We start from the raw sequence: 23,379 nt of genomic DNA on the forward strand, positions 1-23,379 counted from the left end.
TTTGCTGATGGACACTTGGGTTGTTTCCAACTCCTTGCTAGTGTGAACAAAGCCGCGATAAACATGCGTGTGCAGTCTTACCATTTTTTTAAACGTTGTGCTTTCTTTTTTTTTTTAAGATATTAATGAACTTATTTCATCCCCTCCCGCACCTCCCGGCCCCATGTTAGTGAAGAACGCACAGAGATTTCCTTTGTTCATTCCCCATCACCCTTGGCCTGTGTGTCCCATCCATCCGGCGCTGAGGTTGCCATACATCCATGGTTTCTTCTCGGGCTCTTTCAGGAATTGTTCACAGATTCACATGTAGGAGATTGAATCACTAATGAGTGTTCTAGGTTTATCTTTAGGATCAGTGAAGATGATTATGCTTTTGTCTTGTAATCTGTTAAATATGAGGTATTAAGGGGATCAAGCATGCCCGATAACCAGGGCCACCAGGCAAAGAATCCCCAGCTGACTCCAACGTGAAGCGAAGTTTGCATACAAACCCCCGTCACCTGGACGACACACCCAGGAGTGCAGTCATCCCCGGGAGACCTACCGCATCCCTCATCTTTGAAGCGATCTGTGCCAGGTGCTGAGGGAGCTGCGAAGAATTCCTCTCACGTAATTTAGGACAGTGCTGGCTCCCTTAAGTTGAGATTGCTGGCGGGTAAGTTCTCTTCCTAAATCACTGACCAAAATCATTGTTTGCGCGAGAGATAGGGGGTTCTAATCACCTCGTAGGCGTGCGAAAGCTGGAGAGGGAACAGTGAATCCAGGTGAATTGATGCTGTTGAGCTGGGCTGTTGGGGAAGGAAATTGACTCCACTGTGGACTCTGAGAAGAAGGTCACAGTAGCCACAAAAATGGGCACCTACATATCAGATGATTGGAGGACTGGCCAACATGATGCATGAGTTTAGTTAGCTGAAGAGAACTCAGAGGCAACTATCAACAGCCACGCGGGGCTTTCTTGGCCAGGTACTGCAAGAACTTTAACATCAGAAAGTGGGGCTGGTCCATCTTCTAATCAGTAGACCCTGGGAAGGCCTGTGTGGAGGAAGATAGTTGAGTCCCCCGCCCAGGACAGCAAAGCTCAGCTGAAGCAGGTCCCCTGACTCTGTGAACGTGGCTAGCAAGAGCCTACTGTAGCCAATGAGGAGAGGAGGAAGCAGCACCAGCCAATCTCTGGGCGGGCTGGCCTTTTTCTTCTCCTCTTTCTGGCTGGCTGGCTTCAGGAACTCGTGAAGAAGGACATCTGCTCTTTGGGTTGGTGAGTTCCTTTTCTTGTTGATTTGCTTCTTCGACTTAAAAATTTCTTTTCAGTGTTGCCTCCTGTTGCTGTGTGCTGTCAAGTCAGAAGTACCAAATAGCGGACCCTCTGGGGGCATTTTCAGAGGCAGGGAATGACCCTGGAAGAGATTGCAGGTGCTGGATTTGAACCCCGTACCTTCTGGGATTGCAATGCATCTTCTTACCAGTAGTCCCCCCAGGAGCTCCCTAATGTTATCTAAGCTACCACATTTTCTCTGCTGGTCTAGCAGGTGTCCTCCGCCTCCCCTTCCTCCCTTTCCCCTTCCCCTTCAGATGGTTTTGTACAGAACCTCTTCCCATCTGCTAATTGCAATGGCCATGTTGAATTTCTGTCACACTGTCTGTCTCCCAGGTTGATCCTGCCTTTTCCTGGTCCTTCCCTGTGTTCATTTGCACTTTCTGGCCCTGCTCTTCAAGTCCCAGTCACCCTATTTTCACGGAAATGAACTTACGCTGTATTTGTCCTTTGGTGATTGTTATTTCATTCAGCCTTGTTCATGTTGCACAGTATTTTACAAATTGGTTGCTCTTTATTGCTGCATAGTACACTCTTGTACGAATGTTAGTATACTCCTCTACAAATGTTACTATACTCCTGTACAAATGTTAGTATGCGATTGTATGAATGTACCACAACTTCTCTATCCATTTTTTTTTGTTAATGGGCCTTTGGGCTGTTTCCTTTTTCTTGCTCTTGTGGATAATGTCACGACAGACAAAAATGCACAAATCTCTTTGTTTAAGCCCTGATTTCCTTGGGGTCTATTCCTAGTCATGGAATGGCCGGGTCATATGGGATTTCTCTATTCACCTTTGGAGGAAACGTCAAATTGCTTTCGACGGGGCTTGAACTATTTTTACAATCTCCCCAGCATGCATGAGAGTTCCAGTTTCTCCACGTCCTCACCAACATTTATTGTTTGCTGTCCTATTAAACTCTGCGTTGGCTGGGGTGAGGTGGACCTCATTGCTGTTTTGATTTGCATTTCTCTGACTGCTGGCACTTTTTGAGTGTCTCCTCGTGTGTGTGTGTGTGTGTGTGTGTGTGTGTGTGTGTGTGTGTGATCCACACATCCTCCTTGGTGAGAACTCTTTTCATGTCTTTTGACTATTTTGTAGTTGGGTCACTGGGCTTTTTCTTGGGGAGGACCTGCAGAAACTCACCGCCATGGAGTCAATTCCGACACCTAGGGACCCTGTGGGATGCTTCAGGGACACCTTGTGGGGTTGGTGATGTGGGGGACACTTCAGGGACACCTTGTGGGGTTTGGTATGCTGGGGGATGCTTCAGGGACACCCTGAAGGGTCAGTGACTGGGAGGGTCACTTTAGCGACTCCCTGCAGGGTTTCCAGGGTTTTACTCTGAGCAGCTGATGGGTTGGCAGCTGTAACTCCTGTGTCACCAGGACTCCTCGGTGTGACAGACATATCTGAGCCACTGCTGTCGAGTTGGCTCCTAGTCAGGGTGGATGTCTTTTGGGTCCCAAGATAGTAAATCTCTACAGGAGTAGACTGCCTACCGTTCTCCTGCAGAGAGCCTGGCGGATTTGAACTGCTAACCATTGCATTAGCGGCTCCATAGGCTACACACTATTCCACTAGGGCTTCTTCTTAGTATGAAATAATAGCGTCATGCTTTGTAAACTTAACCCCTAGCGGTTCTCCATTCACAGATCCCTACGAAGGAGGTGCTGGGTCAATGTGTTTCACTTTATTAAAATTTTTCAAGACTTTTTATACTCTCTGGAAACAGCACTATTCCATACCAACATCTTAAATACTCATCTGACCATGGCCTGGTGGCAAGAAGCAGCACTGCCGTCCCAAAGGCACGTGGTTTGAACCCACCTGTTGCACTCATTGTAGGAGAAAGACATGAGATCTCTTCCTGTGCAATTGACTGCCGCAGAAAACCCACTGGAGGGTCCACAACTCGACAAAACCACAACTACAAAGGATACAACCCTGATTGTTACCACCGTCCTAGAGACCCCGGAGGTCGCACTGCTAAGCTCTCCTTATTGGTTATTTTGATCTATTTTTCCCTTTTCCTTTCTCAGAACCACATCCTTAAAAATACAGAGAGAAATGCATGTCTTAATCATTTATAATTGTTTTGTGTCTTTGCAAGATCTATATCTGTTTGGTATTTCGTCAATCATTGAGTTCCTGAATTAAGATGGTTGTTAACTGGTGGAAACACACACAACAATGTGTTTCAACAATATGTTATCAACACTTTGTATGGGGGCAATTCATGACAGTGAGGCCCTCTGAGCTGCGCAAACAATCACACTCAGCTTGGATAACGTTTAACGAGTTCATTTGTTTTTCAGTGCTGTGTGAATGTCCCATAGTTTTTCTTATCCATTCATTTGTTGACAGGTATTTGGGTTGCTTCCATCTCTTTGCTGTTGTGAATAACGCAGCAATAAACCTGGGTGTGCATGTATCTGTTTGAGTTGTGGCTCTGCTTTCTTCAGGGTATATTCCCAGTAGTGGAATTGCTGGGTCAAATGGTATTTCTATTTCCAATTTTTTGAGAAAGCGCCAGGTCACCTTCCATAGCGGTTGCATACCCTCACCTGTTCTGAGTTTCTGCTCTATTAACATGATTTCATTGCCCTCTAAGGTTCCTTTTAATGTTATAGCTGATGTTAGATGGATGCTGGCAGAAAGCAGAGAGTATCAGAGCAATGTCTGGCTGTATGTCATTGACTATGCAAAGGCTTTTGACTGTGTGGATCACAACAAACTATGGCTGACTCTGAGAAGAATGGGAATCCCAGAACATTTGATTGTTCTTATGAGAAAGCTATCCTTGAACCAAGTGGCAGTCTTCAGAACAGAGCAAGGAGATACTGCGTGATTCAGAACTGGGAAGGGCAACCATCAGGGATGTATTCTGTCTCCATACCCTTTCAACCTGTATGCAGAACAGATCATCCAGGACGCTGGGCTGTACAAGGAGGAATGTAGCATCAGGATTGGTGGAAGATTCGTCAACAACCTGTGTTATGCAGATGACACAACCCTGCTTGCTGAAACTGAGGGGGACCTGAAGCGCTTTCTGCAGATGGTCAAGGACTGCAGCCTTCAATATGGGTTGAAGCTCAACATCAAGAAAACAAAGATTCTCACCACTGGGCCATTTGCCAGCATCAGGATGGATGGTGAAGAGATTGAGATTGTTCACAGTTTTAGTCTGCTTGGCTTCAAAGGCAACACTCTTGGTACCAGCAGCCAGGAAATCAGGAGACGGATTGCACTGGAAAAATCAGCTGTCAGGGATCCCTCCAGACTAGTGAAGAGCAACAATGTCAGGCTGGAGACTAAGGTGCACCTGATCCAGTCCACAGTCCTCACAATTGTGTGCTCTGTGTCAGAGAGCTGGACAGTGACTAGGGATGATAGAGAATTGATGCCTTTGAGCTGTGGTGCTGGAGAAGAGTGTTGAATATACCATGGACTGCTAGGAGAACAAACAGGTTTGTCCTGGAGAGGGTGAAGCTGGGATGCTCCTTGCAGGCAAGGATTCTGAAGCTTCATCTGACATACTTTGGACATGTTGCAAGGAGGGACTGGTCTTTGGAGAGAGAAGTCATGCTTGTGAGGGTGGAGGGACAGCGCAGGAGAGGAAGGCCCTCTATGAGGTGGATGGATTCAGAGACTGGGGTAATGAGGGTAGGTGAGTCGGAGACAGTGAGATTGGCACAGGATAGAGCAAGGTTTAGGGCTGTTGTACATAGGGTCACTATGAGTCGCAGTTGACTTGACGGCACATAACAACAACAATAAGAACAACAACGACGACCACCTTCGCACTGGAAGTGCAATTCTTTTACTAAGAAGTCACCAGAGCTCCCTGAATATACTATAGGCTGGAAAACAAACCCCAAACAAAAACAAAAACTCGAAAAAAAAAACCTTAACCAAACTCCTGCCAAACCCAAGCCAATAACATCCTGAAGGCAGTGCTCCCTCAAGGCAGGCATGGGGAGGCTTAGTCTCCAGGCCTTGGAGAAGGACATCGTGCTGGAAAGGTAGAGGGTTCTCGAAAGAGGAGAAGACCTTGGGGAGATGGATGAACAGAGTCCCTAACAGCAGGTTTGCAGACGCCAGAGAGTTAGGCCAGCACAGGACAGGGCAAGGTTTTGGTCTGTTGTCCACCATGATATGTAGGAAACTACGTGACCCCTCGTTCATGCTATGCAGTGAGCAGTCGTGTCTGGGAACAAGGAGAGAGGTGGGCCATCTCCTCCTCCGTGGTTTACAGCCTTGGAGGCCCCTCGAGGGGCAGCGCTGAGTCCGTTCCCAATTGAGGACGAGGAGTTTTTATTTCCTTCCCCCTTCATTAGAATTACTGTGTTTTCTGTCTGTGTCTTTCTCTGTCTGTCTGTCCCTCTCTCTCTGTCTCTCTCTGTGTGTGTCTCTTTCTCTCTCTCTCTCTCTGTCTTTCTCTCGCTCTTTCTGTGTGTGTCTCTCTGTCTTTCTCTCTCTCTGTCTCTCTCTCTCTCTCTCGTGCTTGTGCGTGCTCTTTCTCGCTTTCTTTCTAAAAGAGAACGTTCAGCTTTTATTCTGTGTTAATTTTGTATTCTATAAACACGTGCAAGTCTGAACTGTGTAAATGTAGGTCATTACAGATTTCCAAAATAAATCTTATTTTTTATTAGAAAAGTTGTTTAATCAATTTGTTTTGTATATTTTAAAATTCTTGTACAATTTTTAAAATTTTTCTTTATTTTGTCAATGATTCTCAATAATCTCTCAATCCATTAAAAGTATTGACTCTGCTGGGGAAGGAGGAACAATCTCCTCTTGTACCAGTCAGATATGATTTGACGGTACACACAAAAAAATAATAAAATATATTTTTAAAAAGTATTTAAATATCATTCTTTTTCATGGCTTATTACATAATTTCTATAGACTTTATTCCTCTGGAACATTTTCTGACTATATATTGGTCACTTGTTTGAATTATTTTGTCCTTGTTTTAGGGTTGTTGGTTTTTTTCAATTAATTTTAATTAAAGTTTATAGAGACTTAGGGTTTCCAGTCATTCATTGTTGCAATAAAGCTTATTTTAAGGTAAGCAATAAAATACCCAGACCTCCAGTTTGATTTATTTTAATTTAATTACTTATTAAAGATTCTGGTTTGATCATAAATTTATTTTCATGTATGACACTATAGTGGTAAAATTAAGATATCTCCAACCAAAAACATACATTTCTTTAACCATTTCTCCATTAGTAGTCAATCACAAAACTCAAATGTTAATGGGAATTTATGGGAAGTGAGGAAAGGAATAAATCTATATGACTAACCTACGTTTCTATTGTCTAGTTACTGGTAGGGACCTCAAAACTCAAATGCTAGTGGGGATTTATGGGAAGTGAGGAAAGGACTAAATCCAGATGACTTACCTATGTTTGTCTAATTACTGGGAAGGATCTCTACTGGCTTATCGGGAAGGAGTTACCCTGTCTGGGTTGGCAGTGAATCTGCCTTAAATGGAGGGAGAGTCTTTGGATCATAGCGTGGAGACGTTCATTCATTACGTTCTCAGTAGTAGATCATAGGCTCCTTATTAATTTAAAAATGAATCATCTTTAAGTGATAGAGCCATTGTTTGTCTATTTCCTGTACTGAGTAACTAGGAGTTGCTATGATACCAAACACCGTGCCATGTTGTAGTTGTTTCGTAGCGACCCTATGAACAAAAGCCCTGAAGCCCCTCTCCAACTATCGACATTTATCAGAGTTCATAGCATTTCCAGAGGCATGTGGTTTTAGGAAGTGGATGCCACTCCTGCTTCCAAACTTAGTATGTTACTGTTGTTATGTGCCATTGGGTTGCCTGGGACCTACAGCGACCCTATGTACAGCGGCTTTGAACCCTTCCCTGTCCTGAGCCAGTTTCACTAATTCCGACACACCAACCCCCATTGTCTGAGTCACTCTATCCATTTCACTCAGGATCTCCCTCTCCTGTGCTGTCCGTCTACCCTTCCAAGCATGATGTCCTTCTCCAAGGACCCGTCTCTCCTGAACACATGACCAAAGTATGTAAGACAGAGCTGCAAAATCCTAGCCTCCAAGGAGAGACTTGGCTTTATGCCCCAAGACAGAACTATTTGTTTTCTTGGTAGTCCATGATACTATGTTCAAGACTCTTCTCCAGCAGCACAACTCGAAGTTATCTATTCTTCTGTCATCCTTAGACATTGTCCAACTCTCTGAAGCATAATAGGTAATTGAGAAGACTTTGGCCTGGACTAGGTACACCTTTGTATCTAGTCTGACATTGTTGCTCTTCAGCACTCTGAGAGGTCCATGACAGCAGATTTTCTCAATGTAAGTAGTCTTTTAATGTAATTTAATTTGAAAACCCTATGCACTGTGACATAGTCGTGTCAAATACCATAATAGTTATCCATCACGTACAATGTTTGGAAGAGCTTCCAGATTGATTCACGTTGGGAAGCAGGAGTGGCATCCACTTCCTAAACTAGATGCCTCTGGAAACTCTGTAAATGTACAGAAATGGTGTTAGTTATAGAACAGAGTTCAGGTCTTTTGTGCAAGGGTCACAATGAGTCTTACTCGACTTGACGACTCCTAACGACTGCTAAATGAGACTAGAGTTACATTTGGAAGAACACTCTTCCACTTTGTACATCACTCTTTGTCAATGTGCTGTATGAAGTAACCTGGGTTGACTGGGATGCTGAACCTTGTGCCATTGGGGTATCAAATACCACCATGATTTCCCACTGTGGACAGTGTTTGGTGGAGCTCCCAGTTGGAAAAGGGGTTTGGAAGCAGGAGTAGCATCCACTTTCTAAACGACGTGCCTGTGGAAACTCTATGAACTTGGAGAAACAATGCTAGTTATGGAAAGGCATTAGGCCTTTTGTTGATGAAGTTACTGGGAGTTGTGCTCGACTCGACGGCAATCAACAATCACAACATGCTAACAACGTGAATTCTCTACTAGTGTCCATTTCAAGGACTTGACAGAACTGTGTGGTTTAAGTGCTTGATTCTTTGTTAGATTTGTACAATCTTTTAAGCAGTAAATACCTTTACATCTGTGTCTTTCTAGTCAGTGGTTTTAAGTAGAAACAGTGGCATCTACTTCCTAAAAAACCAGGTCTCTGGAAACTCTATGAACTTTGCTAAATGTCGATAGTTGTAGAAGGGGTTCAGACCTTTTGCTCATGGGGTCGCTATGAGTCGTGCTCGACTCGAAGGCAATCAACAACAACTTGGTGAGTATTCCATCATTTGTTTTCTAGATTCCACATTGTTCCTCAAACTCCTTTCCCCTCTGAATCAGAGGAGAGATGGCAGAGGCAAGTCTGGACTTCAGCTTGTTGTGGTATCTGGAGAAGCTCAACAATGAAGACTTTGAACGTTTCAAGAGGCATCTTCCCGAAGCCCTTGTAGAGTTTGGACTGCCCCCTCTTACAGGCCTTCAGCTAACGGCCACTGAACGAGAAGATGTGGAGAAGATGTTGACGACCAGCTATGCGCCCCAGGCCATCTGGAACATCGCGTTCGGCATCTTTGAGAAGATGGGTTGCTGTGAGCTCTGCGATAGGATCAGTGCTCGTCGGGACCGTGAGTTGGGGCCAGATGGAGGGCGGATGGGGCCAGGCACAGTTTCTAGGGAACTCCGTTACCTTGACAAAGATCTTTCATCCCCAAAGAGCTGTATTCTGCTCTAGAAATGAGTAGTGGTGGTGTGTGACTTTTTTGTGGGGGACTTTGTGACTCTGCCCCCTTTCTCTGCCTTTGTGGTGACGGCAGTTAGTCAGCTAGGCAGGTCTGGGGCTGCTGGTTGTTGCCGAGACAATGTTCTCCTGACGACTCCATGTGTGATCAGATGCTCTCGAGGTGCCGAAGAGTCCTGGTGACTCTATGGGCTGTCGATCTGACCCTTGCCCTGTCCTGCATCCGCCTTGGTCTCTGCCACCGTGTGTCAGTCTCTCTTTGACCTGGTAGTTTTCCCAGAATGATGTCTTTTTTTCCCAAGGACGAATCAATCTCTCTTGGCAACATACCCACAAGCATGTGAGAGGAAGTGTCACCATCTTTGCCTGTAAAGGGCACTCTGATTGCATGTCCTCCAGGAGAGGTCGGTGTTTTTGGACGTCATCAGCACGCATGTAATTCTTTGACCAACACCTCATGGGTTAGATTTATACAGGCTTCTTTTAACGTCCTGGGAGTGGATAGCGTTGGCATCTGTGTCCGTCTGATGACCCACTGTGCGGCAGAAACACTAGGGAAGTGGTTTATACCTTTTGAACTGTAATCTGTGTTTTGTACTTCTTCTGCTCTGCACCCTCCGGCTTAGGTAACGAGGAAGCATACAAAGAAATTATAAGGAGAAATATCACACTTAGTTTCAGAGAAGACCTTTATCCGCTGATCCACAATGACTTCTACAACGAAATCTCATCAAAATGTTTACAAAATTTTGAAGCGATCTTCAGTCCTGGGGTGGGCATGGAAGAGAGGTCTATTGTCCTCATGGTGGGAGACGAAGGGGTTGGCAAAACCATGGTCATCAAGATGATGTTGGCCCGATGGCTAAGTGGGGAGATGTGGAAGGGTACCTTCAAGTACATCATTCCGATCTCTTCCTGCGAGATCAACCACATGGATCCCGGTACCTTTGCCCAGCTGCTCTCGAAGGACTGGCCAGGCAGCCAAGCTCCTATAGCAGACATCTTGGCCGACCCCCAGAAGTTACTGTTCATCATTGAGGACTTTGACAGCATAGAGTTCAAGTTAGACACGGATCAAGGCCATCTGTGCACGGACAGCAAGGAGCTGGTGTCAGGACCTGTCCTCTTGGCCAGTTTGATGGAGGGGAAGATGGCCCCGGGCTGCTCCCTGCTTATTTCAACCAGGCCGAGGAACTGGGCCTTCATGTATAAATTCACCAACGCAAGGTCCCACATATCCTCTCTGAGCTTCTGCAGCAAGGCGAGGGAGAAGTACTTCCAGCTGTACTTTCCCAACGTTGTGGACTACGAGACCTACGTGGGGTACATCGAGTGTGACGAGACGCTCAAGGAAGTGTGCAGCACCCCCATCCTGTGCTGGGTGGTCGGGGAAACCATCCGGGAGTGCGCCGACTTCACGTCCACCGGGATATTCGTGACTTTCATCTGCAAGATGTTTCAGTCGCTGGGCCCCATAAGCCCCTGGCAGAAGATGTCCACGCTCAAGCGCCTGTGTTCGCTGGCTTTGCAAGGCCTGCTGCAGAACGTCTTCCACTTCAGCGACCAGGATCTGGAGAGTGTTGGCTTCGTCGACGGGGACATCTTCGACTTGCAGGCGGCGAGGCTCCTGGTGCCCAGCAGCCGCCACAGAGGCCGGTACATGTTCTTACACCGGCGCCTCCAGGAGTTCTGTGCAGCCGTGGCTTTGATGACGGTCTCAATCGAGGTCACACTCCCCTCCGCCTGTGGAGTGGAGAAGAGGTCAAGGGAGCGAGTTCTCAGCCCCGTGATGGTCTATGTTTTTGGCCTCCTTAACAGGGACGTCTGTTCTTACTTCAATGCAAGGTTCTCGTGTCAGCTGCTGCGGGATTTGTACCTGGAGTACTTCATAAAGGAAACAGAAATACTAGGTCGTGATTCGAGAGCCATGGAACAACATGTCCCCTTGTTCTGCTGTCTCTATGAGTGCAAGGAAGAGGATTTCATCCAGCAGATTGTGAAGCCGTTTGTAAAAGCCACGGTTCTGATCCAAACCAATAAAGACCTGGTGGTTTCCACATACTCTCTGTATCACTGCAAATCACTAAAGAAACTCAGACTCTGTGTTCCGATCTTCTTAAATAAAAGCCACAGTGTGGAGCCAACCAATAGGTGAGTCATTTTAAAAACTCTGTCCTTAGAGGGAACGGTATCTAAATTAAGACTAAGACTTAAAGAATAAGTTGAAGTTAGCTTGTTTTATAGTGTACAATTAGTGTGTGTGTGTGTTAAATAGAGTGGAAAGAAAATTTTGATCAAACACCTTGGTCATGGGAAAAAATATGGGACATTTAATATTAAAAAGTATCAAGTAAGTTGGGAAACCTTTGAGAGGCATAGCTAAAAAGTGTTCAGAAGTCAGATCATGAAACACCTCTTATGCAGTAAGTACAACCTACCAATTTGGTGATTGTGGGCAAATTGTCAGAAAGGGTAACTTCTGGGGTCTCAAACTTGTATCTTGCTGTGTGGCTAGGTAAGGGAGGGGAGAGGGATAAATGAAGGATGTGAGAGGAAAGGGGGGGGAATAATAAATAGTGCTGTGTTCCTTAAAAGACAGGCAAGTGGGGGTGGGGAGATAGAGGGAAGCTAACGTCCAGGGCACTGACGGAAGGATTTGATTTAAAGTAGACAAAAAGCAGCATTTCAATTACAGCAGAAGGAAAAGGGAATGCGTGGACCCAAATACAAATGAGCTTACTGAATTTATTAAACATGCATATTTTGTATTCTGCCAAATACTTTACAAACATTATTTCATTCTTAAAATAATTTATTTTCCACACACACACACACACACACACACACACACACACCCCCCAAACAAAAGAAACGCCCTCTGTCCTGTTCCTGAAATGTGCCCCTTACTTCACTGGCCATTAGCCGTCCAAGACTGAGCTAGAAACAAGCTGAATTGGGTTTCCAGTCCAATCTATGCCTGTGCTGCTGCTGCTGTTGTTGTTGTGATCGCCTTCGAGTCCGAGTCGAGCACGACTCCTAGCGACCCTATGAACAAAAGGCCTGAAGCCCCTCTACAACTATTGACATTTATCAAAGTTCACAGAGCTTCCTCACAGAGTTTCCGGAGGCATGTTGTTTAGGAAGCGGATCTGCTTCCGCTTAACGCTGAGTTTGGGAGTGAGATCTCAGCATTATTGACATTTGAGGGTGAGATGATTCTTTGATTTTGGAGAACTATATTGTCTTGCAAGCACTGGTGGCCTGGTGGCAAAGAGCTGCGCTGTGGACCAGAAGGCACATGGTTCGGGTCCACCAAGCTGCTCTTTGGGAGGCAGCTCTACAATCTCCTCCTGGGTCGCTCACTGCCTCTGCAAACCTTCTGGAAGCTCCGAGGTGAGCCGACGCTCACCTGACCGGAACAGATCTTGATGGCACATTATAGAACGCCTGGCCACCACACAAGCCTCTGCCCGCTGTTGCCAGCAGCACCTACCACATCCTGCCCCTCGTTGTGACACTGAAATGAGCTGGATGGTCCCAAATATTATGTTGGGGTCCCCAAAATTGCCTCCCGTTGAGAACCACTGGTTTACCTCCATTTCCTCAGACCTGTGGTGTAGCTTAATGGAAATGTTCTCAATTACTTCACCATGTTCTAGCACGTAGCATGCAAGACTTACCAAGACGTAGTAATCTTAATATTAGTGAAAAAGTTCACACCCAAGAGGCTATTCTCAGTCTTAACCTGCTAGACCCAGTCCGATTTCTTCCCACTTGGTGGTAAGTTATGGTCTCTGGGGGTATGAACAGTTAAGCTCATGACTAGTAAGCCAGGCTCAGTGGTTCAGACTCACTCGGTGTGTCAAGGAAAGCCTAGAAATTTGCTTCTACAAAGTCTACAGCGCAGAAAACCTTCTAGAACTCAGCTCTTCTCTGTTATGTGTGTGTGTGTGTGGGAGATGATATGAGTTGGAATTGACTCAAAGGAAATAAATGTATGGTTTTTTTTTTAACAAGTATAAGAGTTCCTGAGCAGTGTAAAATCAGGAATTGTTGGACTAATACTAAGTTAGGTGGCTTGGACCCAGTCAGAAGCACCTTTGAAGAAAGGCCTGGTCATATTTTCCCCAAGGCAACACTGTTTTGAAAACCCTGTGTGTTGGGTCTACATGGGGTTACCATGAGTCCAAATGGGTGCCAAGGCAACCTGGCTGGAATTTTTCTGTATATTAAGTCCGAGGCAGGAGCTCTGGACTCTGGAACACTTTCATAATTTTTTTTAAAATTTTATGTTTTTATTTAAATAGCATTCAGTTTATTACAAATATTTAGTATTGGCTTCCCATATTTTCCGCCCTTTGTTTTTATCACAGTTATGTTACACTTTCGTAATCTTAAGATAAATCTATTAGTGTCCATTCAGCTGAATGATACCTCTCCATCTTTCTCTGCCCCAAGGAGGAAGCTCAGACTTTGGAAAGAATTCTGCTCTCTACTTTATTGCATGAGGACAATCCAAGAGTTGGAAATTTATAACAGCGTATTTGATACAGTTTCTGGAAAAATCCTCTCACAAGCTCTGAACCGTGGAAATTGTCAGCTTCAGACACTCAAGTAGGTGGCATCAAGGACCTGAACCTTCCCGGGCCTGTCCTTCTGCTCGGAGCAGCACTGCCCACTTTCTCCTTGGAAGAACTTAATAAACAAGGGGTGATCACTGCATGGAATGAGTCACCTCTGCAAGGTGGTGGACAGGCAATTCGACGCACTGGGGAAAGGGGGTAACCCTAACATTTCTAGTAAAGTTTTCAGAGAACAAAAGTGGTTGCAGACTGAGGGTAAAGTATTCTTACAATTATTAATAAGACAGAACCAGAAATGAGATAAAACAGAGACTGAAGGGCCTCAAGCCCTGCCTCTCTATTTATTGAGAATCATCAGGAAGGTAAACAAAGGAAAGTCACAAGGGAGTATAAAACAAAAACAAGGGATCAGGGGGAAGTCTTTTGCAAATAATACCCTATTGATCCCTTGTTTATGTGCTGTTCCAGTTGTTTTTGGATAATCTTGAGCAGAATCTTGCTTGCAAGTGATATTAATAATATTGTTTGATAATTTCCACAGCGTGGGAACAAATACCGAACTCTTCCAATCAGTTGGCTAAGTGGTTGTTCTCCAGATTTCTTGGCACAACTTGGTGAGCAAATCCAGGGCAGCGTCTGTTTGTTGAAATATACCAATTGGTATACTGTCAATTCCTGGGGCCTTGCTTTTTGCCAATTCTTTCAGAACAGCTTGAAATTCTTCCATCACCACAGGCTCTTGTTCATACGTTGTTTCATGAAATCCTTCCGTGTCCACCAATTCCTTTTGGTACAATGACTCTGTATACTCTTTCCATCTTTTTATACTTCCTGGATTATTTACTCTTCTGCCCAAAGCATCCTTAAGTATTGCAGCTCGAGGCCTGAATTTCTTCTTCAGTTCCTTGAGCTTAAGAAATGCTGAGTGAGTTTGGCCCCTTTGATTTTCGACTCCAGCTCTTTGTACATTTCATTATAATACTTTACTTTGTCTTCCCAAGCTGCCCTTTGAAATATTCTGTTCAGCTCCTTAATATCTTGATTTCTTCCCTCTGCTTTGGATTCTCGGCACTTTAGTGCAATATTCAGAGTCTCTTCTGACACTCATTTTTGTCGTTTCTTCTTCCTCTGTTTTTGTAATGACCTTTTGCATTTTTCCTGGAAGACTTTCTTGATATCCTACCATTACTGAATGGTCTTCATTCACTAGTGTTCAAGGCCTCAAACTTGTTCCTGAGACAGTTTTGAAATTCAGTGGGATACATCCATACAGTCAAACACCTTTGTATAATCAATGAAACACAGATATAGATTCTTCTGGTATTCCCTGCTTTCAGCTAAGATCCATCTAACATCAGCTACAATATCCCTAGTACCACGACCCCTTCTAAACCCAGCCGTTCTCTGCTGATGTGCTGTTCCAGTCGTTTTTGGATAATCTTCAGTAGAGTCTTGCTTGCATGTGAAATCAATGAAGCCGTTAGAAAAAAACAAAACAAAACTCGTGTATGCTTATATTTTGCATAAATTTGTTGTTTCTTGTAAATTGGTTTACGATTTTTTTTTTGTTTGCCCATTTTCATGTTGGCCTTTGGTCCAGAGAAACAATTTTTATCTTTTCTCTTTGACGTTCAAGGATCACAACTGTCTTAACAAAGAGGTTGTCTCATGCCGGGTTATGTTGAGGTGGACTTAGATGTCAGTCTCCCATCATCTCAGGAGCTGTCTCCTGGGACCCTGATCAGAATGATTAGCCCTGAGAGACGGGCACCATCTGGTTCTAATTGCAAAGGGGATGAGGCCGTGCTCCTTGTAGACTGCTAGTCCTTGACTCTTGCCTGGTAGAGATTGGGAGCGCTGGTAGGGGTAAGGAGCTGTGCTGTCAGCCTGAAGACACATGGTTCAAATCCACCATCTGCTCCACAGGGGAGAGAGGTTTATTATCTGTGTTTATTAGTTTTACATCTCCTCCCGTGCAATTTATGATGTTGAAGTGTAATCCATTATGAAGACTGTTGTCTTCGATCTTTTGCAGCAAGTTTTCTTAACTCTTGTTTCTATCGAGTCTTCCATTCAACTTCTTCCTGTCTATTGGACTCTAACCCTGGGCAAATTCTGCCCTTTGGACATCCTGTGATTATAAATAGTATGTTATGTTCTTAGTGAAGGCTTACACAGGAGTTTAGGTTCTCATTCAACCATTTTTACACACATTGTTGAGTGACATTTGTTACTGGGTTACATTTCTCTCAGTGCATGTTAAGCAATCATGCCTGAGACAGCCTTGGAGGTGACTCACTGTCTCCCAGATCTGTGTAATATGGTGCTTATGGATACTGAAAAAAAAAATCATGCCTGAGGGATGAAGAAGAAAATTAGGTGAACTATCAAGGGCGCGCAGGTGGGGAGTTACATGCCATGGGGATTACCAAGGCCCAGAGGGAAGGGTAGAATCGAAGGAGTAGATAGAGATCCATTCCCGGAGCCAATGGAGAAGCCTCCTGAAGTTAGATTTCTCATCTCCGGGGAAAGAAATCTGTTCATTTCAGCTCTCTGCTTAGGTATTTCTGTTACAGCAGCACTAGACAGCTCAAACCTTCTTTTTCAAGGTGACATGCTCGTACTAGGGTTAACAGAGGTCCTTGAAGCTAAAGATCTTGGTTGGAGACCAAGTATATGGAGAGATCATCAACACCCTGTAAAACTTGTTCTGGGATGATCAAGGAAAACTGCCTGTGTGATGCTGACAGCAAAGGGTTCCATTCTCAATCGCTGGCTACAACTTTATTGGCTCACACTCCAAGCAGACACCTCGGAAGAAAAGACCTGGCGATCTGCTTCTGAAAGGTCTCGTAGCCTTGGACGCCTTGTGGTGAGGGGCTCTGTGCCGCATCCCACAGCATCCCCGGAGTCAGAATCCACTTACCCTGTGACTAACGACGGCTTCTGTGTGTTTTGCAGGATGTCGTACCTCAAGTTCAACCTCGCCTTTGTGAACTTGTTCAAGACCATCATTCAGAAACGGCACCTGACTCACCTGAACCTGAAGTGTACGTCTGTTACCCAGGACATGTTTGCAGTGCTGCAGGAGGTCTTGACCCAACCAGAATGCAGCATAGAGCAACTGAGGTGCGTCCTTGTTGTCTGAATGTTGAGTGTGTCCAGGGGGAAGGGCTGGAGACTGGGGTATCGTGCAGGGACCCGCTGCCATCCTGAGCGCAACTCCTGGGGCATATACGTCAGAGTAGAACCACCCTCTGGAGGGCTTTTGATGGTTGGCTTTCTAGAAGCACACAGCAGGGCTTTGTTCCAAGGTGCCTGGGCGTGGACTCAAACTTTCAACCTCTTGTTGCCAAGCTGAGTACATTAACTGTACCACTCTGGGACACTAATTGGTGTCGAGAGATGCCATTTCAGGCAATACTGGCTTCTTCTCCACGGTTTTGTGTGCTGTTGAATCAGAACTGACCCACAGCTGATGCCCCAGGTGATTTTTCAGACAGTAGATGGCAGGCGAGGAGACTGTCCCTTTCTTTTCCACGGAGCAGCTGGCGGATTCGAACTGCTGCCTTTGGGATTGCAGCACAGCTTTTTAACATCTAGGCCAACAGAGCCCCCTTGGTGTTCTTAGTGCCTTGGTTTTGAACACACGGCTTAGTTCTCTTTCCAAATGTTACTCCTGTTCTGCTTGGCCTTGGTTTCTACATGGGAGATCTTTTCCGTAATGAGTCTCATGTCCTCAATGAATAATGCTCTAATAGTCAAGGCCCTCTGCTCATCTCATGGCCCAGACTTCCCTTGTCAAACCCTACAACAATACTTGATGTTGTTATGTGCTGTCGAGTCGCTTGCGAGTCTTAGTCACCTTAAGTACAACAGCCCTAAACCCTGCTCTGTCCTGTGCTAACTTCACTGTCTCTGACACACCTACTCCCACTACCTCACACACTGAATCAATCCATTTCTTGAGGTTCGTTCTCTCCTGCACTGTCCCTCCTCCCTCCCAAGCATGATGTCCCTCTCCAAGGACTAGCCCCTCCTTGCAACATGCCCAAAGTATGTTAGATAAAGCCTCAGAATGCTTGCCTCCAAGGAGCAGCCTGGTTTCATCCTCTCTAGGACAAACCTGTTTGTTCTAGCAGTCCATGTTATATTCAACACTTTTCTCCAGCACCACAGCTCAAAGGCATCAATTATCTTTCTGTCATCACTAGTCATTGTCCAGCTCTCTGACGCATAGCAAGCAACTGTGAAGACTATGGCCTGGACCAGGCACACCTTAGTCTCCAGCCTGACATCATTGCTCTTCAGTACTCTGGAGAGGTCCCTGACAGCTGACTTTCCCAATGCAAATACGTCTCTTGATTTCCTGGCTGCTGGTACCAAGAGTGTTGATAGCGGAGCCAAGCAAACGAAAACTGTTAACAATCTCAATCTCTTCACCATCCATAATGATGCTGCCAATTGGCCCAGTGGTACCTAATAGAAATATGGTGTGAGAAATGAAGATAATTTTAAAAGTTAAAATTAAAAAAAAAGAGAGAACCAGGTGAAATCACATCTCAACTCATCAAAATTATGCCAATATTAAGGTTGAAAAATTATTCATGAGAGTTTTAGGAGTCCCTTGCGTCACGCAAGTGGTTAGTACACTTTAGCTGCCAATGAAGAGTTCAAGTCCACCTAGAGACAGCTCAGGAAAAAAAAAGAAAATAATCCTGGGGACTTAACTTCCAGAAAAATCAGCCCATGAAAACCTTATGGGACACAGTTCAGCTACGATTCATGGCGGAATTTCTGTGACCCAGTTGACTGAATGGCAATTGATTTTTATTTACTAAAAAGATTTCACTTTCCTTTTTTTTTGGTGGTTTTTTTATATTTAAAGAACATCTCTATTCGAGGCTGTATTTCCATCCAAAATGCCTTGATTTAACTCTTGACTTCATGAGCTTTACATCTGAAGGGCAATTCACAAACCAAATGGTTCTGCATGTACTTAGACAATTTCTAATAGCTACATTTAAAAAAAATCCAGACAGATGAATCAAGGAGCTTATAGAAATTTTTTTTCTCCTTTCTTTTTTTATTATTGTTAGTTTTAATGAAAGTTTAGAGACTTTGGATTTCCAGTCATTCATTGTTGCACTTTTCTCCCTGCCCACCCCTCCCCTGCCCCCAGTTCTTTCTCACCGTTGACTCTTCCTGAAATATTTCCATGTTGGCCAGTTCTTTTAGGTACAGTAATTCTCTGTATTCCCTCCATCTTCTTTTGATGCTTCTTGAATCCTCCAAGATTTTGGTCTATACCATCTCTAAGTATTGCAACTTGAGGCTTGAATTTGGCTCTCAGTTCTTTCTGCTTGAGGCATGTCAAGCAAGTCCTTTTTATACTTCAATTCCGGATGTCTGGAATGACACTGTAATACTTGGCTGTATCTTCTCGATGCCCTTTGAGATCTTCCGCTTTGCTTGTTTACTTCAGCATCTTTGGGGAAAGGTCCAACTCAAAAGTGAGAATTAGAAACTTTAATAATGTATTAAATGTCTCTGAATTGTAGAATTGTATTGTGACACTTTGTGATTTTTTTTCAACAGACTTAAAATGCGCTCACCAGCAGATACACAGACAGATAGACAAGACAGACATGAGTAGGTGGAATAACAACAGCCTTGAACATTTACAGGATTGGCTCAAGTTGATGTTTCAGATGGTTGCTGTCCACCAAAACAAGATGAAGGCAATCAATCCAATTGAAAAATGGGCACACATAACTGCTGTGAGGTGCCATTGAGTTGACGTTGACTTACAGTGACTCTCAGAACAGACTTGAACCTTGCCCTGTCCTGTGCCAACCCATCTGTCATTCCTGAGCCCACTGTGTTACTACCGTGTCCTTCCATCTTCCTGAAGGTCTTCCTCTTCCCCTGACCCTCTTGTCTTTCCCAGAGTGATGTGTCTCTCCAGGCACTGGTTCTTGAAAACACATGCCCCAAATAAGCGAGATCAAGTTTGACCATCTTTGCCTCGACGGGGTACTCTGAGTGTACTTCCTTCAATACAGATTTGCTTGTTGTTTGGACAGTTACGGAATATTAAAAACTCTTTGTCCACACCCTACTTCAAAGGCATCAAGTTTCTTCTGTTGCTTACTGTTAAACATTCAGCTACATTGGTAGCAATTGAAAATACTGTGGAATGGACAAGATACACCTTAGTCTTTAAAGTAGCCTTAAAATCAGCATTTCCCCCCCTCTTTATAACTTTGGGAGAGGTCCCTGACAGTAGATTTTCCCAATACATTGTGTCTTTTGCTGTCTTGACTGCTGCTATGATGTGTTGATTGTGGATTCAAAGAAAATGAAATCGTTAACTGTAGTCTTCATCTATCATCATTTTAGCTATTAGTACAGCGGTGAGGATTTTTGATGTCGAGATGTAACCCATATTGAAAGTCACTCTTTGACTTCCTTTAGCTAGTGCTGCCTCTTCAGTTTCTATAAACCAGGTTGTGTCATCTGCTTGGGGTTGTTGATGAATTGGCCTCAATGCTGATGCCACATTATTCTCCACTGAGCTCAGCTTCTCAGGTGACCGACTCAGCATGCAGATGGAATAAGTATGGAGAAATGATAAAACCCTGATGAGACTCTTTTCTGATCTTAAATAATATGATGTTCCCTTATTCTGTTTGGACAACTACTTTTTGGTCTATATAGCTTTCACGTGAACACTATGTCAGCATCATGATAGATGATGAAGAGATTGAGATTAACAACTTTAGTTTGCTTGGCTCCACAATCAACACTCTTGGTACCAGCAGCCAGGAAATAAAGAGGCAAATTGCATCGAGAAAGTAGGCTGTTGGGGACTTCTCCAGAGTACTGAAGAGCAACAATGCCCAGTCTGGAGACTATGCTGCACCTGATCCAGGCCATACATAGTCTTCACAATTGTTGGTTATGTGCAGAGCTGGACAATGACTAGGAATGACAGAAAAAGAACTGATGCCTTTGAGCTGTGGTGCTGGAGAAGAGTGTTGAATATACCATGGACTGCTAGAACAAACATGTTCATCCTAGAGAGGGTGAAACCAAGTTGCTCTTTGGAGGCCAAGGATTCTGAGGCTTTTGGGCATGTTGCAAGGAGGGACCAGTACTTGAAGAGGGACATCATGCTTGGAAGAGTTGTTGTTGTTGTTATGTGCCGTCGAGTCGTTTGCGACTCATAGCGACCCTATGTACAACAGCCCTAAACTGTGCTCTATCCTGTGCCAATTTCATTGCCTCTGGCACACCCATCCCGATTACCCCAGTCACTGAATCAATCCACCTCATAGAGGGTCTTCCTCTCCTGCGCTGTCCCTCTACTCCACCCAGCATGATGTCCTTCTCTAAAGACCTGTCTCTCCTTACAACATGTCCAAAGGTATGTCAGACGAAGCCCCAGAATTCTTGCCTCCAAGGAGCAGCCTGGTTTAACCCTCTCTGGGATGAATCTGTTTGTTTTCTTGGCAGTCCATGGTACATTCAATACTCTAGCACCACAGCTCAAAGGCGTCAATTCTCCTTCTATCCTCCCTAGTCATTGTCCAACTCTCTGATGCATAACAAGTGATTGCAAAGACCACAACCTGTATCAGGCGCACCTTAGTCTCCAGAGAGACACCGTTGCTCTTGAGTACTTTAGAGAGGTCCCTAACTGCAGACTTTCCCATCGCGATACGTTTTTTGATTTCCTGGCTACTGGTGCCAAGAGTGTTGACCGTGGAGCCGAGCAAACCAAAGCTGTGAACAATCTCAATCTCTTCGCCATCCATCCTGACGCTACGTATGCTGTGTATGGAAGAGTTAAGGGACAGAAACAGAGGAAGAGCTTTGATGAGATAGATTGATTCGGTGACTGGGGTAATGCGGACAGGTGTGTCAGACAGCGAAGTTGGCACAGGATAGAACAAGTTTCAGGGCTGTTGAATGTAGGGTCACTATGAGTCGCAGGCAACTCGATGGCACATTAAAACTCTGAGTAGCAAATGAGTTTTAAAGCCTTAATTTAGGCAAAGTCTTAATGTGATAAGGTCGAACTTACTGACCTTTCTTTGAGGAGTAAAGAAGAAACAAAAATAGATTGAAACACATACTCAAAAGTTGGGACCATCACCTTCTAGGACTAGGTCGTGCCTGGGTCCCCCCCATTGACCACACTGAAAGATCACGGAAGATCCTGAACAAAATGAAGGGAAATGGGGAAGAAAACAGAAAAGTGGCAAGGCTGCCTCATGTGATAGAGACTGGTGGACCCTGGAGACGATGACCTTCAGTTACATTTTTGACCTGGAACAAAACTTGCCCCGTGGCTCCACTTTCAACTGGACAGTTGAATTTGACCCATAGCACAAGAGGGACACTCACTACTTAGAATGACGAGACACAGAAGGTTAGAAGGGCAGAGCTTGGCTCCGTGCAAAGCCCAGAGCGCAGGAAAGGATAGAAGGATCAAAGAAAATGAGAATGGTGAGAAAGTGGGAAAAGTGTGATTACTTGGTGAGTACTGGAAATGATGTTCAATAAGTTTTTAATACTCTTTAGGAGTAAAGAAAAGAATACCCTGAGTAATCAAGCTATGAAACAGAATGTGCGTGTATGGTTGGCTCCGAATCTTTTCTAGGAGGACTGACGAGTCTCACTCACTTTATCTGTATGCTTTTCCTTCTTTAGTTTGGTGAGATGTGATCTGAAGGCCGGTGTCTGTGAAAACCTCGCTGTTCTTATCAGAAGCAGGAAGCTGAAAAGGCTGAACCTATCTGAAAACCCACTGGGTGATAAAGGAATAAAACACTTATGTAATGTTCTGATGGACGCAGACTGTGTTCTCCAGTCACTGAAGTAAGTTGGTGATAGAAAGCCCACCATGTAGAAATCAGGGCACGGTTTTGAACAGTGTAGGGTATGTGGTGAAAAGAAAAAAGCCATGGGAGACGGATGGAACCACAAAACACAGAAACGGAGGGCACGGTGTTTAGAGTCAAGTCCGGGTTAAGATCCGATACAACTATTTCTTTATTTGATGTCCTTTCATGAAAATCTTAACCAAATCGAAAACGTCAAACCAGACACGCTTTCCACAGAACTTAATTCTCGCTTTCTTGGCCCTGAAGGCGAAAGCAGGTTTACCCATCCCTGATTCCTCTCAACAACTAATTTTCAGAAAGGTATTGAAAAAAAATTTCCTTTCCTCAAGTTCCATTTTTACAATCTGGAGGATGAGATAATCACATGCCCAACCTCATGGATTCGGGGGAGAAATAAAGACCGGGGTAAGACAATCGTGGAGTGTGTAGGTAGCACGGATAGCTCGCTGCTGCATCACGAGCTGGGTGGTTGACCGTCAGAACTCGTCTGGAGAGGCCTCAGAAGAAAGGCCTGGAAGGTCGCAGCTGTGCAAACCCTGTGGGGCTGCACTCTGTTCCGCTCACATGGGCCCTTTCAGCTCCTGGGGACCCCAACAAGGAGGTTTTAAACACAGCAATTGCTTAGTAAGATCAGAGGATGGGGCTTAGCACTTTTTAAGTGGGCCACCGTGTATGGTGAGGAGTGTAATATTGTGGGGAATATGAAGCCGGAAGGAAGAAGTTAGCTCCAATCTGAGTTGACTGGACAGCAGATGGCTCTCTCTCTGTACTAAAGGGGTAGGGGTGTGTGTGTGTGTGTGTGTGTGTGAGAGACAGAGAGAGAGAGACACACAGAGAGAGAGA

At 44.7% G+C, this 23,379-nt stretch overlaps 1 protein-coding gene across 1 annotated transcript in view; it reads left to right on the forward strand.

Moving 5' to 3' along the window:
* Positions 1-8,651: 8,651 nt before the first annotated feature.
* The window catches only part of NLRP11 (NLR family, pyrin domain containing 11), a 21,130-nt gene continuing 6,402 nt past the window's right edge, over positions 8,652-23,379 (forward strand). The window contains exons 1-4 of the mRNA XM_006901846.1: positions 8,652-8,928; positions 9,668-11,192; positions 16,586-16,753; positions 22,343-22,510. Coding sequence (XP_006901908.1) covers positions 8,652-8,928; positions 9,668-11,192; positions 16,586-16,753; positions 22,343-22,510 — 2,138 coding nt within the window. The remainder of the gene's footprint in view (positions 8,929-9,667; positions 11,193-16,585; positions 16,754-22,342; positions 22,511-23,379) is intronic.

Source organism: Elephantulus edwardii, unplaced genomic scaffold (assembly GCF_000299155.1).
Source record: "Elephantulus edwardii isolate Elephantulus edwardi_28Jun2011 unplaced genomic scaffold, EleEdw1.0 scaffold00348, whole genome shotgun sequence".
Classification (NCBI taxonomy): Eukaryota; Metazoa; Chordata; class Mammalia; order Macroscelidea; family Macroscelididae; genus Elephantulus; species Elephantulus edwardii.